The 19,486-nt window shown below is 33.3% G+C and overlaps 3 protein-coding genes across 3 annotated transcripts; 2 read left to right on the top strand and 1 right to left on the bottom strand.

Annotated features, from left to right (window-relative positions):
- Positions 1-2,032: 2,032 nt before the first annotated feature.
- HELRODRAFT_80706 (hypothetical protein) lies at positions 2,033-2,242 on the top strand (the record flags this gene model as incomplete). Its single annotated transcript, XM_009020499.1, has 1 exon — positions 2,033-2,242. A coding segment is annotated over one exon (210 nt), but the record flags the coding sequence as incomplete, so codon positions are not given.
- Positions 2,243-6,526: 4,284 nt separating this feature from the next.
- Positions 6,527-14,607, top strand: HELRODRAFT_112400 (hypothetical protein; the record flags this gene model as incomplete). Its single annotated transcript, XM_009020498.1, has 13 exons — positions 6,527-6,613; positions 7,415-7,477; positions 7,564-7,681; positions 7,922-8,123; positions 8,364-8,446; positions 8,762-8,951; positions 11,731-11,820; positions 12,032-12,178; positions 12,377-12,577; positions 12,855-12,949; positions 13,345-13,486; positions 13,831-13,956; positions 14,095-14,607. Coding segments are annotated over 13 exons (1,781 nt in total), but the record flags the coding sequence as incomplete, so codon positions are not given.
- A 407-nt stretch (positions 14,608-15,014) lies between these two features.
- Positions 15,015-18,820, bottom strand: HELRODRAFT_80670 (hypothetical protein; the record flags this gene model as incomplete). The annotated part of the gene is made up of 11 exons (XM_009020497.1): positions 15,015-15,163; positions 15,770-15,873; positions 16,006-16,236; positions 16,434-16,512; positions 16,584-16,764; positions 16,908-17,136; positions 17,245-17,482; positions 17,692-17,817; positions 17,880-18,066; positions 18,276-18,420; positions 18,618-18,820. Coding segments are annotated over 11 exons (1,872 nt in total), but the record flags the coding sequence as incomplete, so codon positions are not given.
- Positions 18,821-19,486: the final 666 nt, after the last annotated feature.

Genomic DNA, 19,486 nt, shown 5'->3' with positions numbered 1-19,486 from the left:
AAACATCAGGGTCAGTTTCTTCTAGTTTTGATTATCAGATTTATAAGACACTAGACAAAAAAACTAAATAGGCTGAAATATTATGCAGATACATATAAATAAAAAATAATCATAAATAAAATTTTTTTTAGAATAAATGTAAATTATTAATAAACCATAAAAAATAAAAATTGTAAAATTTGATAAACTTTTCATTGAAAATAAAGAATGACATCAGACCCGAAAGCGCACTGAAAATATGCGCAGGTGCGTTCGAGGACCAGTACCCTTATGAGTATTTTTCTAAGTATATGGTCGTGATCACACTCAGTTTTTCTACTATACTCATATACATAAAATACTTATACAATGTATATTAAACGTATATATCACATATCCCTCTTTAAAAATTTAATCTTTATGTTTTTATATGACCAAATATTTTAGTTGAGAACATAGTCATTGAATCTAACAGGATGTTTTGATGTACGTCTACTCCGTGTTTTCAGGGTGGATTCTTGAGTAGAACCAGTGGTGTCATCTTCTGGACTGTCGCACTGAGGGAAACACGGAGATTTCGACCTCTGTGGTGGTGTAGTCTTTTAAAGTTGAGGGCAGTCTGTGGTATCATCTACTGGTGGCCTGCAAATAGGTGGATCTTCTTTGGTGTAGATACAATCTCTGCGGTTCAGTATATAAGCTGAAATATATGATGTTGGAGATAGCTATGTAAAGCAAACAATTCCACGCCTCCATATTCCATTGTGATACATGCGCATTACATTACCTTCGTTTAAACTTGGAAGAGGCTAACGACTTATGATCCTGATACTTCTTTTGTCTTGCATCTAAAACCTTTGAACGTAAGTTCTGGCTTGTTGTCGGCAGCTTGATTTTTGACTCATCGGCAGCTGGACTAAAATTAAGTCCTGCCAAAAGAGCATTTCGGTACTGTATAAGTGCAATATATGGGTCATAGGTTTTTTAAAAAGGTTTAGTACAGTCCGGGTCCTGCGTTCTGCTCGTCCATGTGACTAAAGATACATTGGACTGGATTTTAAAATGCCAGATTTTTTTACAAATTTGTACATCTGGTTGCCAAAAAATGGCATGCTGTCTGGAATCATTCCTTCAGGTATTCAACCAATGATGTTACGTTTTACTTTTTACCGGTAAAAATGTAGTTCATTCCGTTCCATTCATTATTCTTTAATTTAATTATTTTGTTATTTATTAAAATGTAAGCCTAAGTACCTAAGTACGATAATTAAAACATATTTCAGTTATTCTTTTTATGATTTATTCACGAGAATAATTGAGAAGTTTATTATTCGTTACATTAAGATTAAATTACACATTATTGTAATTTTCCACTCGGTGGTTAACCATTTGATGTATCAAAATCCGTAGTGACATATCTGTGACGTATAGTGACGTAGAAAAGCAATGAACTCATATTATTTTAGATTTAAAATTTAATTACATTTTCAAAATAATTAATTAAAAAAAACTTTAGTTTATAATTTCGCCGCCCAAAAATATCCGCTGCCAAAACCACACAAACACAATGTTTGACCAAAATTGAATTAGAAGATGCTAAATCGCTTTTCTATTCATCAATGCCATCCTCATTTTGACAATGATGTTCTATACGTTATAGCCTATAAAACAATTAAAAATATGTGCTAACAAATCTTCAGAAAAAATCTAAAAATAGCTTAAGTTCTGATAAAATAACCTTTGGAAGGTTACACAGTTTCAATATAAACTTATGAATTGACATTTGACTGCTATTATTTTAAAATTTCTTACTCCGTTATTTAATTTTATATTGCCTTACATGTTGCAACAGTTTCTGCGTCTGGCAGTCAGATTCTGATTTTTTAAAGAATAAAAAAGTTGCTATTAAATGACCCTGATTAGCCACTGCCGATAATATAATATATTAACATATAGTTTTAACAGTGTTAAAATAAAATTCAAAAGCATATTTTGATTTCATCATGTAGAATAACTCAGAATAATTTTTTGGATTTAAACTTTACACAGACATAATGAGAAAAAATCTCCCGCCGGTATAAAGTGGAATGAAGATAATATTACGGAAACGTATCATCCGGCCAACAAAACGTATGGATTGCAAAAAATTAACGATCCGGATACACCGTACCCAAGAGGTGTGCCAGGAGTGGATCCCAGTGAACTGGTCAACAGGTTCGTCTTCTTACTCGATCAGTGCAGAATTATTTTAAAAAGTGATTGATACTCAATCACCTGACACACTTTAACAGGCTGGCACAGTTAGACATTAGAAGGTCCAACGAGTCGAGCTCAAGTGAAAAATCTGTTGCTAGTATTGAGACGTTTTGTCCCAATTTTTGAATATATGCTTTACATAACAATGAAAATAAGTACATAATAAAATATAAAACCAAAATTTTTAATAAAAAAAGATGTTAATGACAGGGTTGTTAGCAGCACTGATGTGCTATATTTTAACATCGATATAATCGTTGCCGAAACTTTAATGTCTGTTAACGAATTGAAAGTGGGCCGTATCAAGATTGTTTACGCTTCGTTCAGTTTTATCTGCTTTCTTTTTGCGACAATCCACCACGTGCCCGATGTATCCCTGCTGCTTGTTCATTCTACTTTCTGAGCTTCGTCTAATTTTTTAATAATTTCGTTAACTTCACTCTATTGAAACTTGTTTGAATGTAAATAAAGAACTTAATATGATAAAAGCACAATATTTTCACAATTCTTTCTGTTGGAAAATTAACTTAGTTCATGGAGAAAAACACTTTGAACAATGAACACGTGATACTTTCTTAGAGCAGTTGCTCTCAGAGTCTTAACTTCATTTGAAAACTTTTTGATTAAAAGCTCTGCAAGTAGTTTTATTCGACCAGTCGATCAAGACTTACAACTTGTACCTACATGTACTCTGCATCTTCTAAGATATGATTGCACTTGAAAATGAAAAAATGAAACAAGATTGGTGAAATAAATAAAATTTCATAATCAGGCAGACCTTTGTGAAACAAGTCATTATGAAGATTTTCATGCATTTAAAAACTAAAATAAACTTGATATATTCAATGTTTTAATTTTTTGCGCAAATGGCACTTTTTTGTCGCCAAAGTAGTAACCATTCTAGGATTGGCACATTGGACGTTAACTAACAACACTATCTAAGACACATTCAAATTAACAGTTACCTAATTATGTTTACCATGTCGATACTGATTGTCACATGTTTCAATTGCAGATAAAACGTTCAAAGAGCAAGCCAAAGCATTTTACACCAACGAGTTCCCTAAAAGTCCAAGAAGTGACGAAGACGATGATGATGATGACGATAAAGCAGAAGGAAACGAAAAGTGTAAGAATCTGATGAAAAAATTTCAATTGATTTTTCGTAAAATTAAATCAAATTTTTTTTGCATTTTTTAATTTCCGGAATTACGATACAACGAAATAATCACAACACAAACGACAGAAACAACAAACAAGCTGCTTTGTAATTTTTCTAATATAGAGGCGAAAGGAAAAGTTGAAGGGATGATATTTTCTGCTTCGTTAAATTTTCTTGTCAATTTATTCCAAACATTTACGCCTAATTCAAGTAATTATTATTTTAAACAACCATGACACCAAAATTATTTTATAAGAATATTTCATCTACTGCAAGAAATAAATTATTTATAATAAAAATAGCATAGAAATTACTACAGTAGTAGTGTCTTCCATTTCCTCGTTAACTTATTGTCGACGTAATTGAAAATTTTCAATTTTCAAAACCCATCAAATAACTGTTTAGGATTTGCAAACATAATCATTAGGAAAATTTGAAAAATTGTTTATAAAAATTGAATGAAAGAATTTTGTAGTTTGCCACTTGTCTCGCTCTTCTCGATTCTATAAGACCTCTCTGTTATGTTGTCAACATTTCATTCACCCCATCAAAACAAATTTTCACATTTTCAATAAACAATTTTTTCTTAAATAATTTAATTTCTTATTAATGTTGCAAATTCATTCATATTTATTGTCAATTAAATTGATTTTCATAGAACTGGTACACAATTTGGACTCCATCGACTTCACAAATTCGTGAATCAACCTTAAAAATCAATCATTTTCGATGAACCGGGTTAATAAAAAAATTTTCACAATCTTGAAAAATATTCTAAATAAGCGATCAAGATAGACGAAATTAAAAAAATTTAGTTTAACATTTAACACATGCATAACAAAATTGTTTATAATTTCATGGTAGCGATTAGCTTTTATAGCTAACATTTAAAACAACATTGTACCTGAGCTTCACAATTTTAAGCATGTACTAACAAAAGGCAATATATTGTAAATATCAAAACGCCATTTGATTTTAGAATGATATCCAGTGGCGGATCTAAACAACTTTGACGGGGGAAGGTAAGATTTTCAAAAATATTTAAAAAATTTTTAAAAATTCATTTATTAGTTGACGATTGGGGGAGGGGGAATTTTTAAATAAATGTTTGATGACCGGATGGGAGGATTTCACAAAATTTTTTCGGAAATTTTTCGATGTTCAGCGGGAGGGGCCAACATTGTGACGGGGGTTTCAACTTTTCTGGTAATGTCAATTTTTGCTCCAAAAAACTACCTTTTCCGATAGAAAAACACCCCCCCAGCCTCCCTTCCTAAATTTGCCACTGATGATATCTAAAAATAATCTGCAAGGGCAGACTTAGGTACTGCGATCTGCTGAATGCGTAAATAAATACATAAAATATTTGGCAGTGTAACAGCTCCATAGCCAGATTGCAAGATAGAAAGCAGACTTATAATTTTATAACAGAAATGAGATAATTGTCAATTGTCAAATAGGTACAATAGATTCTGTAAAACTTATAATAGGAAAAAATAAATGAAACTATAAAATTTTGAACTGGAATTGTCCTATCACATCGTATTTCTCCTATTACACGTTGACGTCACGCATCTGTTACAGTTGATGCGAAGAGACTCCAGCGAGTGATCGTTAACAGTACACCAACACAGTGTAATGATGTATTTGCTTCCAGGTCAACGTTCAGATCAAATGGTTTATTTCACTTCCTATACGTAATTCAATGGTTTAAACAAGTTTTGAATGACAATTAAGAATGACAAAGTTAGAGGTGATTTTTATGAAAAATTAAAGTTTTTAAAAAAAGATAGTATGAAGAAAGCAAGTTTTCAATGACAATGTTTAGAATCATACATATTTTAATGATAGCCTTTAACTCCGCTGCTCGTCTAGTTGCTCGTGCCTCTTTCTTTTCTCATTCATATCCATATCTTGTTCTCTTGCACTGGCTACCTATAAAGTATAAAATAATTTTTAAAATTTATACATTAATGTATAAATTTCAACTTAAATTATTTCCTAAATACATATCAACTATATTAATTGAACCTAACTGTCCTCTTGTTCTCCTTCTTAACTCGGGTTAAACACTTTTTTGTTAAATCTGCATTTGCTTTTTCTGATCCTTTTCTTTGGAATTCTTTACCTCCTCTAACTACTTCTCCATCACTTGCGAAGTTCAGAGCAGATCTCAAGACTCATCTGTTTCAAAATTCATTGAAGAGGGCTGTTGAACATTGCGGAAATAGCGTTTTATAAACTAATTGATTGATTGATTGATTGATAGATAGATTGATTGATTGATAGATAGATAGATAGATAGATTGATTGATTGATTGATTGATTGATTGATTGATTGATTGATTGATTGATTGATTGATTGATTGATTGATTGATTGATTGATTGATTGATTGATTGATTGATTGATTGATTGATTGATTGATTGATTGATTGATTGATTGATTGATTGATTGATTGATTGATTGATTGATTGATTGATTGATTGATTGATTGATTGATTGATTGATTGATTGATTGATTGATTGATTGATTGATTGATTGATTGATTGATTGATTGATTGATTGATTGATTGATTGATTGGATGGTTGGCTGACTGACTGACTGAGAGACTAACTGACTGACTGAGAGACTAACTGACTGACTGAGAGACTAACTGACTGACTGAGAGACTAACTGACTGACTGACTGACTGACTGACTGACTGACTGACTGACTGACTGACTGACTGACTGACTGACTGACTGACTGACTGACTGACTGACTGACTGACTGACTGACTGACTGACTGACTGACTGACTGACTGACTGACTGACTGACTGACTGACTGACTGACTGACTGACTGACTGACTGACTGACTGACTGACTGACTGACTGACTGACTGACTGACTGACTGACTGACTGACTGACTGACTGATAGGTTCGCTAGCCTCTAATGTTAGATCACTGTCAAATTTTCACCAAGACAGGCACATTCATAATCAAAACCCCAAAAATTACTGAATGTACAACATACATGGTGTAAATGTGCAAATCAAGTTTTCTTTCACATCTGACTGAAATGTTAAAAATGAACTTAGCTAAGTAAAACCGTCCATCCCTACCACCATTTACCATTCTCGTGTCATGGATTCGCAATATGTTGAAAATGTTAACCCGAATTTGGTGAAGGCGTCTGAACGGGAGGCAGCGGAATGTGTATCTCTTGAAGGTGGCTCTTTTTAGTTATTTGGCTTCAGTGATTAACATTCACGTAGATAATCGTTGCATCGTTTGTCTACTTTTCATGGTTAAGAAGGAAACCAAATGATCCAAGAAAAAAGGAATTAAGAAACAAGTTAACTTAAGTGTAAGTCTTAATTAACTGTTAACTGTAAAAGTGAAAAATAGAATAGTTTGTTTCTAGTTAATAACTTAACTTAGTCTAAAATAAAAGGGTGGTTTTGCCAAAAATGTAAGGTAAGCTGACTAAGACATTTTAGTTATTTAATAGATTATTACTTTTAGTTAGGTATTTATTACCATTACATTACATTACCAGCATTACCGATTAGTTTAGTAATTGGTTTTAGTTAGAGTTCAGTTTAGGGAAGAAATCTGATTTCTGATCAAAATATTTAACTGAATTCATCAAATTCGTCAGTTACTTTGACTATTCAAATTTTTGATAATCTCAACTTTTGTACATAACATTTATATTTTATAAAGATTTATTTAAAAAATTTAAAGTAATTAATTTTTTCTCTATCTTTATGCTCTTTCAATCTAAATTTTTATAATATAACATCAGCTGTATTAGAGACAAGTCCTTGGTACAATCAGGCATTCAAAAATCTCGTAATATATAAAAAATTATTAAGTTAATCATTAATGTATGTCAAAAACTCTGCTTCACATGTTTGAACAGGTTCATTGCACTAACTGACTATTCAACATATGCTTTTATGTAAATTGTTAGTTTAACATTTATTTTTAGTCTCATTCATTTTAGATTTAATGACTTTCCAATTAGTTTTGCAAGTGGTGAAAGATGTGCAGCAACAACATGGCTTGAGACACGGAGACTTTCAAAGATATAGGCATGTAATTATTATGAAGTTTAATCACTTCTTATTATTTATTCAACCATGTGAACTGACAACATCATAAATTATGTTGATTACAGGCAGTACTGTTCCAGGAAATTGAGGAGAATAAGAAAGGTTGTGAACTTCCAACAAGGAACCAAGCACAAAGTTCAGCCGAGGAAGATAACCGCGGAGACATTGAAGGATCAAAGGTTTAACAATAAAATATTTACATCGACATTTAAATTGTTTTATTAAATAAACATAGTTTCAAGATAGTGAGTCCACACCTTGTTTTATTGCATGCATCTTATTTCTCATTCTGTTGGAAAATATATTAATTACATTTATTTTTAAAGATTTTGTTTATGAGAATCATGGTACGTATATTGAAATCAAAAGTCTTTCTATTTTTACGAAAGATGAATATTGTAGCTACTCTTACTATTCAGATGTTTGTACATACCATTGATGGAGGCTGAAAGGTCATGGGCATATGCTATGCAATTGAAATCGGAGGCAAACACAGAGCCGAGAAAGCATTTCCACATGATGAACAGATTGAAGAAGGCAGTTCACCATGCTGACCATCTCCAGAAAGTCGTTGCTGATGAACAGGCCAACTGTGATGCAAGGACCAATCTTGAAGTCAAGGCTGGTTAACTAACTTCATTTATTAATTTGGTTATGGAAATCACTGGTGGCTATTTTAAACATTTTAATGTTTTTCATAATTTAAAATGCTAGAAGATTATTAAAGTAATTTTTTAGACTGATCTGGGGATTTTTTATTCTAAAATTCATCAATTTGCATATTGTCAGTTTTTTTTACTTATTAAGTTTTGTTGGAATAATGACAATGTGATTAATATGATGAAACAATCTCCAACGCAGGCTTACTGTTCTTGGATGCATGGTCTTTTAAACTTTGAGTTGCAGCATTGGAAAGTGGCCTTAGATAATTTTATAAAATCTAAGTTAGATTGGTGTTTATTTCTAAAAAAATTTTTTGAGAATTGTTGTAATATTTATTAATTGTTTCAAAAGTATATCAAATTTAAAAACTGCTGTCAAGAATGATATTTTTAACACACTTGCATATTTGTTATTAAAACTTCCTTCATTCGTCAGAAATATTAGAATAATTCTGTTCTGTATTTATTTTTATTTCCAACTTGTCAAATATTTTTCAAATATTTTTACGCCCTACCTCGGGAAACCGGGTCTCTGGACGCAAAACAAAGATTGATTGATTGATTGATTGATCAAATATTTTTACACAAACATCGCAGAGTGATCTGTGAGAAGTTGTCAGAGGCTGTAGCAGGAGATGTCAAGGAAATCTACATACAGAGGTGTGCCGAACTGGTTCCAAACATCAGGTACTGTGAATACAACATTGGTGATGTCAGTGCCGTTGAAGATCTCATGCAGATGAGACTGAACATCACACATGAAGATCCTCTCACTTCTAAACTGGATGTTCGTAATTTCACTTTCTTCATTACATTTTATTCTGAAATTGTTCAGCAGCTCCAAATGTATTTTTCGGCACAAAATAAAAACCCGTCATGCCTTGGCCGATCCACATGATGACATCAAACATGTGGATCGTGTTCGCTTTCAATCCGCCTTTGTTCTGAAAATTCGGAAAAAATGTGTTAGAATAAAAATAAGCAGAAATAAATTTTACTTCAATCTCTCATTTATCTATCAATCATTCATCCATCAATGATTCATTCGTCATCATTCATTCATCATTATTTCATTCATTAACCATTCATTTACCAATCATTCATCCATCGTACATTCATTCATTCATCAGCCCTACCAATCATTCATCCATCAGCCATTCGTCTGCCAATCATTCAATCAATGATCATTCAATCAATCAATCAATCATTCATTCATCATTTATTCACCATCGCTCCATCAACAAATCTGCTGAAACAACTTACCAATCGACTTAGTTCTCCCCGTTGCTATTCAACAATTTCAATATATGGGACCGTGTTCTCATGTTCAACAACCGCTCCCATGTCAATTGTTCTTTTACGTGTACATGGTTGTTTTCAAGCGCCATTAGCAGACATTTCATGTCGTTTATGTTCGAGGTGTGAGTGGCTTTGTTGACCGATCGAATGTAGTTTGCATTGAATCGCGGTATCGTTTGTGGACATTGATTTGTCTAGTGCGATATTTCATTTCTTATTTTGTCCGGGATCTTCCATTTTTGCAATTTTTTTCACATCGGTTATCGTGGATCAAGTTGGTTGCCATCTTCGATGAATGTTTTCATTTTGAAAAGCGATAATTTTTGCTTCTCTCTTTAGAAGTGGTTCACTTGGACAATAGTTAAAAAATTCTTCAGAGATTTCCTAAAAAATCATGCTGCTAATCATCCAATCATCTGTTTGTCTCTAAAATTTGACAATGCCATTTGCTCATTCATCTTCTTGTAATTTTATATATCCAAAGTTTTGTTTAGATGAGACCGTCTCATATGATGTATCATTCTGAATTGTCTGGCCTATTCGTAACAGGCTTTAAAATATCGATTTGTCAGAAGCAGTGAGACATTGAAAAGATCAAACCAGCACAGAATTCTGTGGACACGTCAAAAAGTTTGCATGCGAATTTTCCTGGCTTCCTTAGAATTGACAGGCACACAATGAACTTCTCCGACAATATTTCTTGTATGTTTTCTTGGCCTTCTATCCTAAGTCTATGAAGAGGATGAATAAATTGTGTTAATTAATGAGATCGTTTTATAATAAACAAATATTAATTAAAATTGTCAACTTGAAAACGAATAAATAAATTGAATTAAATGAACAAATAAAACAACATACACTCCCCGACCTTATGTTCCCAACAGAACAAATTCTTCAAGAGCTTCTTGGTTATTTGCATAGTAAATATCACCATTTCCTTCGGTACCGCCTACTCCATAATGGGCCTCAAACATTTTAAGGAGTTCTATGGTGATTTCTCTTAATTTAACATTATATTCCCATTTTAAAGTGAAGCCAAAGTTCTGACATAACCCTTCTTCTCAGAGCATGTATTCGCTGAAGTCTCCTGGTTCTGCATACTTGCACATGACAAATGTCAGCAAATGTTAGCAGTTCGCCTCTGCCAATAAGCGAGATGTCCTTGCCTGGTGATGTGAACATGTAATCAAATACCACGTCAATGTTCGCTATCTTCACAGCTGCTCTGTTCAGAAGCAAACTGGATTTGATGCTTCCGTAAGTTTCGTAAGGATTGGTTCTTGTTCGTGTTCTGTGCATGACGTTAGCACCAATGGAATCAAAAAATGACTTCCCCTCCAAGAGACTTTCAAACTTTGCAAAATTGCGTCTCATCATCAATAGACAAATTTGGCATGTCCGTGCATCAAGCATTCCTGTTGTATCATTGATGATTGATGGATTTTGAAACCATTCGATAACTTCGCACACGTCTATCTAATTGTTCTGCGTCGTTTTTCTATTGAACATTTCCTTTTCCGTCTCTTTCTTTATGGTCCGTTTTTTGCTTCAAAGTTAAAAAATAGTTTGTTATAGTTAATTAATTATTCATTTATTTATTACCATTGATCAGAGGTTATTTCTAACTTGTATGATCTCTGTGAAAACACACATGATAGAAGTAATGAATAAATAGAATTAAAATTATAAAAATGTTCAGCAATTAACGTATAGCACCGAATGTAGACATGGTGAAATATACATTACTATAATAAATATACAACTCTGTACATACAATACATCCTTTCATTTTTTAACTTAGCATTCATCGTTCAATCTCTTAGCAATAAACAATTTTTATGAATTGGGAATAAGTGAATAACCTTCGTTAGCATGGCAATATTGACGACAGTGGAGTCCATTTTGGTTTTCTTATTTTTAGGCTCCAAGTCATTTTTGTCTCAGTCCAACGCCATTTTTTCACTTTCATTTCATTTTCTGTTAACGCAGTTTTGCATCAGTACAATTTTTGTCTGCAGGCTGCATTATTAAATTGACCATTTAATTATGTATCAATCATTCAATCAATTTTATTTTTGCACTGTTTTATTTAAAAGTGTTTCTCAAATTCTAAAAGGTGTTAATAACTGGTGTCATTTTTTTAAAAATATATGATATTTATAATATAATATATAAGCGTCATTCACTTCTTAATATTTGTTTGCAAACGTGTCGTATTTTGTTGTGATATTCTTTCCACTGATAAATAAAAGTGCTGCATTTACTAGGAGTTGATAGAGATGACTCGGGAGAAGCAGTCCAGTTCATTATCTGAGGTGACCTGGCTCGCCAGAACTATTCCTGTCAAGAACATTCAAGTTGGTTTCGCTGCTAGTGTGGTTTTGATTGTTTGATGAGGAGCATGGCACCTGCGAAATATGATTTTGTCTTTCTATCTTTCAGATGCTTCAATCCTACCAACTGATATTTCCTTTAAAAAAAGAGACTGAGGAAATTCATTTTGAATTGGTGGATTTGTGTACGCATGAATGTTTGTATGCGTAATGAATGCCTGCTTGCACTGCACAGGTACGCAGGTTGTTGTTGAGCATGCAGCAAAGTTCCAACCAGCTGAGAGATGCAGGTGCAGAACAGAAACTTTCCATGTACGAAAGTCTCTTGAAGGAAATCATCGAGGCCCAACAGTCCCATAAGGATGAATTCAAAGATGACGGGGTTGGTAAGTTTGTGCGTTCACGAGTTTGTCTCTTTTCTGCTCATTCACAAAGTCATCAAAAATGTATTTTTTTAAGAATGGTTGTTTTAACATGGCAAACATTTCTAGCAGTTTTTATTTTAGTTTCTTTTAATTACTTAGCGTGTTTTTGCCTTGTATTTACCTTCACTAATATTTTATTATTTGCCACTCGCCAGATCTTTAAGGCTCTAATCAGCAAGATGAAGCCGGTGGAGGGACAAGTGCCATCATCAGTTTATCTGCACACCTACCTGGCCTACCTGAGGCAGTCAACAACCACTGAAAGGAATCTACTCATGATCAGTTTACTTAAATCAGATGAAAGCAAAAAAACCAAGCCGCAGGATCTTGCTCGACTTTATGATGTCATCATCCAGGTGAGTCTTCTTCCTCTCATCTTTCTATGTTTTGATTTCTTGTTGTATTTATTAGTATATTAAACTTTGCTTGTTGTCATAAGAAAGTAAATCTGTATTTTCTAGCGAGCACTGCAAATATTGTTATAGAATTTCAACAAAAGGATAGTTTAAAAGAACTTTTTCCAAAGGTTTTGTACGAATTACATAATTAAGGCAAATTACCAAGTATTAAAACGAATGAATGGGTAATTATACCGATGATCATTTTTCAATTATCTCTTTTTTCATTCTGAAGAACTTGTCAGAGATCGGTCAGTTGCCAGGACTTGAGGATAAGGAAGCATTCCTGAAGGAAGTTGATACTCAGATACTGGCTTACAAGGCTTTCAGGTTTTCTCTTCAGCTGAATGCTTACTGCTGAATGTATCTTATTATTATTTTTGTCATGCCCGACAATTTTAATGTTTCGCCATCGATAAATCTATAAATCCAGTATATAATGTGATATAAGGATTTTATTAAAAAATAAATTGGTTTACCTCTGCTTTAGCATACAGATGAGGTTCGAGTAACCTAATGGTGATATTTAAATAAGTTTTTTCTATCAGTTTTTATCTTTTGAGGTTGTTTTTTGTTATGTAAGCTTCTGAATTAGCTTGATTGATAAAAAATATGCAAGTTTCATACAAAATCATTTTTGCATCCCATTAATGAAAACGTTCTGCATATAGCAGCAAAATTTCATTTCGATGATTCTCATTTTTAAATAATTTTTTCTGTTGAAGATGTTTTCATGTGGCTCAGACTTATGAGTATTTGAAAAAATACAAAGAAGCCCTAGCCTTATACGACAGGTCAGTTCTATATGCTCAGATGTCCTTGAAGCAACTTCTTAAAACCTCGATAGAAAACACAAAGAAGGAGTCGGTGTGTTTTTTGTTTGTTTGCATTGTTGACGTCACGTCGCCTCGTTAAATATTTTCAAGTGTTTGTATTTGTATGCTGAGCTCTGTGCAGGCGCACTTTTAGTTGTGCCAACCTATCTATGTGGGTTTTTGCTTTTATCTAGGGAGCAATTTTTTCAGCTCCACATTTTTAGTTGTTATGGCTTAGGCTTAGATCATCCGTCGTATTATACTACGGTTGCCACACATTTGATTTGATCCCCACGCAATAAAAACATACAAGCTTTTGAGTGAATGTAGTTTTAAGTTTGTGGCGACTTATTGGTCATGGCGATGTTGATTATATTGAATGTGATTTCAACAAAGCTTAGCAAAGAATTGCGCGAGTTGATGTCGAACGTTGACGGTCTGAAGTACTTTATCAGAGCTTCCAGCATACTTGATGGACAGAATGAACCTGACACAAAAGTATCACTAAGCAGCTGCAACAAGGTTGCTTTAATTTTTTTTGCCGCATTATTTCATTTGACCTAAAATTTAATTTATGCTGTGTCGAAGAAACATTTGCTCACATTTCTCTTGCAAGTTTGGTTATATTAATGGTGAAAAATAAGTATAAACACACGACAGCCACTGATTGAACGACTACATGAATATGTTGAAGTTGGTGGGAACGTTAAGAAAACATCATTGGTCAACTTACCACCCGAGTTTGAACCCACCCCTGCCAAGCCGTTCTTCTTTGATCTCGCCCTCAGTTCTATTGACTTTCCATCATTGGACGATCGACTGGAACAGAAAAAGACTCAAGGTGGACTGACTGGCTACTTTAAGAAGTGGATTTGGGGAGGAGGTGAGAAGCAGTGATCACGATAATCATATATGATTATGATAATGACAGGAGTGTCGTTGATGTCACGATGGCTTCAACATAAGTTGATGTCATTTCAACATCAGCGTTGATGTCATTTTGGTGCTGATAATAAACGCTGTTGATTAACAGGCAGTTTAGTCGTTTTTCTTTCTTTATCAGTCACACATTATCACGAGAGACTGATTGTATTCGACGTTTGGAATGTTATCCACGTTTAACATTTCTCAAGTAATAGTTCTAAATTATTATTTAATAAATTTTTAATCAAACAAAAACAGTTACAAGCGTAAACAGATAAACAACTTGTAAAGGATGATAAATCAGCATCGAACGATTCTGGAAGTTTTAGTTGATAGACCTATCTTAAAGTAAAAGTTGTTTATTCCTTATACGCTCGTTAACGAAATTGGATGAGGATTGGGGACTTGATATTTTTGCGTGAAGCATTTTTAAGTCGCAAATTTTTATTTTTTAAACTTTAGTCTACCGCCGGTGGTCTACCACCGTTAGTTTTCAGTTCGATCGTTCAATAAGCAAATCGCCAAAATCATATTTAATGTGTTAATTTGTTATCGGAAACTGTTTTCCGTCATCCATCGAACACATTCAACACACATAACATACTGAATAATAAAAAATTGTTTTGTGAAAATGGCCGTTCTCACGGAGCGTCAAGTCAGTCACATTCTTTTATGTTGAACCCTTCGTCTGCCTCGGCTATTAAGTTAACTCTCCTAGTTGGAAGAAAGGATAGGTCTGATATGCAACCTATAAATCCGGAATGAAACTTGTAGAATGTTTTGAATGTTATGTCGTCCATGCCACCTGTGAAAATAATTTTCGGTTAAAACATTTTTTAATCATGAGCTAGTTTTTACGATTAAGCAGCACTTAGGCCATCATCATGATGTCATGAACTAATCGTCGATTTTTTATTTCGAATTAGCTGTGCTATGCTATGACCGCGTTGTTACGCAAATTAACACAAAACTGACCTATCTAAACATGGTCTATAATCAGTCACCCCAGCATACATGTATGTTAAACTTGAGGTTGTTGCACCTTGTGTGCATCAGTATTCCTGATCCAGTCGGTAATTAATTATTTTGTTACCAATGTTAATCATCGATACTAAATTGTTGTTTGATGTTCCATAAATTTCCCGCTATTTTCTCAACATTTCACTAATTTTTCAAAACCTGATGAATTACCGGTATATTGGAAATTTTCCGATGTCAAAATTACTAACACGAAGTAATAAAAACAATCCTCTACGCCATGTTCAAAGCCAAAAAAATTATAACGGGATATTTGTAGAGTTCAACTTTTTATTTGAAATTTTTTATTCACTTTAAAAGGAAACTGTTAACTATTAAATAGTGTTTTAAGTTGGTACGGTCGGACGTAATTTTTTAGACAAATTAGACTAACCAATGTAAAGGGAGCCGTGAGTTGTCAGTTGTGTCATTGGTCCTTCAGAGTAGCCTTTCACGAGATACATGAAGTCGACATTCATCGAGGCTGATTTTTGATATCTGAAGTTTTTTTTATGAATTTATAACAATAAACCTTTTTTAACCTTTAAATTTCAAAACTTCTAAGGTAAAATATGATACACAGTTTTAACTCATTAAAAATTTAAAAAAATGATGGCTTTAAATACTGACCTCTGAAGCGTTAATGTATGTTTTGAGCCATCGTTAACTTTACTGTGGTTATTGAACATGGTTATTTCACCGCTTCCGAGATTGAAAGTGACAAACAGATGTCCGTTCTTGATTCCAATGGCAAGAAAGTCGCTGTACTCGCTGACGTCATCATTGCTTATCCAGAGCAACATGCCCGCCTCTGATACAGTTCTGAATGTTATTGTTAAGTTCATCCGATCTCCGCTCGTCCTGGAAATTTTTTGGAACGTCAAAATAAAAATTTATTGTTAAAAAATTATTGTGTTTATGTTTGAATGTTACAAAATTATCGGTGGCTAATTTTAAAAATTTTGACAAACTGCTTGTTAACATTAATCAAAAAGTGTCGTCTGTAATTTTACCTATAGTATTAATAAATTCATGTATGAAATATGAAAATACTTAACAATTGGGTTATGTCAGGGTCCATGAATAGAAGATAACTTTTGCCAGTAAAATATGGATTTTTTAGTTGATCAATAAGATCTGCAGTTAGAAAGGTTCACAGTTTACTAACTTCCAACTTACTGAATGATTATAGAGCGTGTTTTACTAACTGTGGTTACAGTTGGTTCCTGAATATCCTAGAAGGCAGCTACATTCATAATTATCTTTGTCCGGCACGCACTTTCCTCCATTCAAACATGGATGCTTATCACACATGTGTTCGCAATTCTTTACATTTATTCCTGTTTTTGCTTCTTCGATCAGTTTCATCTGCCTCTTGTTTATAGACAACTTTGAAAATAAAAAGTCGTATTCATACACACAATTTTTTAATAGATTGTGTACTTTTTGACCAACAAGACAATTGAAATACATTTTTATTTTAAGACGTCATTGCCAACCGCTTTCAATCAAGTGACGTTATATTTTCTTACTTTTTGAATACATCCTTCGAATGATTTTCTGGCTTGAATTTTTTGAGTGATTTCATCGAAATTGCGGTGACCTCCAATGTAGAGGTCCAAGGTCAGTGTCAGTTGCGTGAAAGCTCCACTTGTCACCCCTTCCAGCATCTGCTGATCGTCAACTTTAAGAAAACCTTCCCTACCTGTTCTCACCGCCCATACGACGTGCCACCTTCCTAATTCAACCTTTTCTTTGCTTCTGTCAATTTTATAAGTTTGCTTGAATGTGGTACTTTTATTTTAGTTAAATTTAAAAGAATTTTTATCGAAATATTAAAATAAAGAGGCTGCTTTAGATGCGACCTACTTTAGAGTTAGCGATCCCGTTCCCAGGTCGAAAGAATAGACGACATACCCATCGAGCATGAAGATGCTTATGTAATCTCCAATTCCTGTCTTTGAATAACCGTTGTACAATATCAGACCAGTTTCGTTAAACGGTTGAAATAACAAATCTATTTCTGTGTAGGAAAGAACATTTCTTTGCAGTCCGATGAACTGCAGGTAGGACAGGCTTGTGAATCGGGGCGTGTTTAGACGTATCTCTTGATTAGTGAGATTATTGGTTACAGTCATAGATGTTATTAAAAAAAACTAAAATTCTGGTAAGAATTTACAAAATATTTTTCACTGAATTACTGAATTAGACTTATAAATGCAAATTTAGTTAATTGTTTAATTTCGTTATTAGTTACTGAGATTTCCGCTTGTTATAACTGACATCATATTTCAAGTTCTTTAAAAGGCTTACTACTTTTTTCACAGAAAACTCCATTTGTGCCAAGCGGACATAAGCAGACAAATTTATCTATATCGTTTTCATAACATGATCCTCCGTTCACACATTTTATCATTCTGCATACTTGAGAACTGCAATCCCCTACGAATAAAATTTTATAATGATGGATAATGTATTGTCTTGTTGCAACAAAGAATTATAACCAATGTTCTTGCTTTCTAGTGCGTGTCCCGCAAACATTTTCGTTCTCAAATCTACCGGCTGTCCATTTAAACTTAAGCCTTTGACACAGCCTTGAAAGTTCAAAGACGTTCCAACTAAGGATTCATTTGGTGTTGAAAGTCCTCCCAAGTACACATTTTTGCAGAAGTTTATGTGCGTGAAGTTGCCCTTGAACGATTTTTATATAAATTTGTTTTACATATTTGCCAAGCTTATTTTATTGGAGTTAAATTAAAATTTTATAAAAACCATTTAAAAAATCGCAATCATTTAAAAAGTCGTTAAAAAATTGTTTTCAACAATTATCATCTATCTATTTTGAGCGGGGTGAAACGTTAAAGCAGATGCGTGTTGAAAAAATGTCGACGCGCACCTACCTTTGATTTTCCGCTGGTAACAGACGAGTTGTTGATGACCATGGAAGCATGCCATTTATGCCTCCTGATCAGGACATAATTCCACTGCATCAATTTGATTGGCTCGTGTGAAATTATTTCTCCAATACCAGATCCACAATCAAATCTTAAGTTAAAACATATATACAAATAGTTTAAATATTCCTACATATACATCAAAATTAATTTCAATCATAAAATTATTTTGTCATAAACCAGAATGCAGATTTAAAATTTTAAATAAATTGTTTTTTTAATCAGTGCGAATTAAACAACGAAATTCTAATAAACTTCTGTAAAAGCAGTGGGTGTTTTCAATGTTACCTGAAGACAAGGTGACTATCTCGAAGTAGAAGTGCAAAAAAATCAGAAATGTGGCTGTTGTTAGCGTGGCCAAACAGCAGGACCCCACTGATTTGTTCAGGCCTGAATTCGACAAGCACACTGAACTCTTTGTAACCATTTCTTGTGAAAGGCAAAGTTAAATATCCATCTCCGAAAAATTTTGGAAAACGAAATGGAGAATCTGATTAAAAAATATTTTTCAAGAAAAACAAAATTTAGTTATTTATGTTAATAAATTCATGTCCGTGCTATTTCAAAAATGTTCACTAATGTGAGTTCACATGATTAAGTTGGCTAATTAAAAAAAATGAAGGCAGTTATGAGTTTATAATTATTACAATATGGCCTATCCTGCTTGAATTCATTTTGTGAAAGATTTGAAGGTATCAAGTCAAGTTAGCAACGCAACGATCGTACATATGCCCTGTTTGATGAAAAACATACGCGTGTACGCTTGAATATCTGTCCAAGTACAAGCCCAGTGCACATAATATTCTACCAGAGCTTTTCATACCGAAGCAGCGCCTCTTTCTAGATCGAAAGCGGTAGTGCTGATATTTATTTTTATTGAACACCAATTACATCGGTAGCGAGGGACTCTATCTTTTAAGATGCAATCAAATGGTTAGTTGACAAGCCTGAATAAAAAATAATTTTTCTTATTAGATCTCTCGGTTCATTATGTAAACCAACGCGCTCCTACCAAAATGTGGTGTGTCCAACTTCAGTCAAGTGCTCACATTTCTCTGGCTTGTAATTTTTATTCCAATTTTTGACACTGCTTAAATTAAATACGTTGGTAATAACAAAGTAAGATTTTGAAACTTTTCAAATAGGTTATGTCAGTT

The sequence above is a fragment of the Helobdella robusta genome (assembly GCF_000326865.2).
Source record: "Helobdella robusta unplaced genomic scaffold HELROscaffold_28, whole genome shotgun sequence".
NCBI classification, from domain to species: Eukaryota; Metazoa; Annelida; class Clitellata; order Rhynchobdellida; family Glossiphoniidae; genus Helobdella; species Helobdella robusta.
Note: the sequence above shows the minus strand (reverse complement) of the source record. Positions and strands in the feature narration are given on the sequence as shown.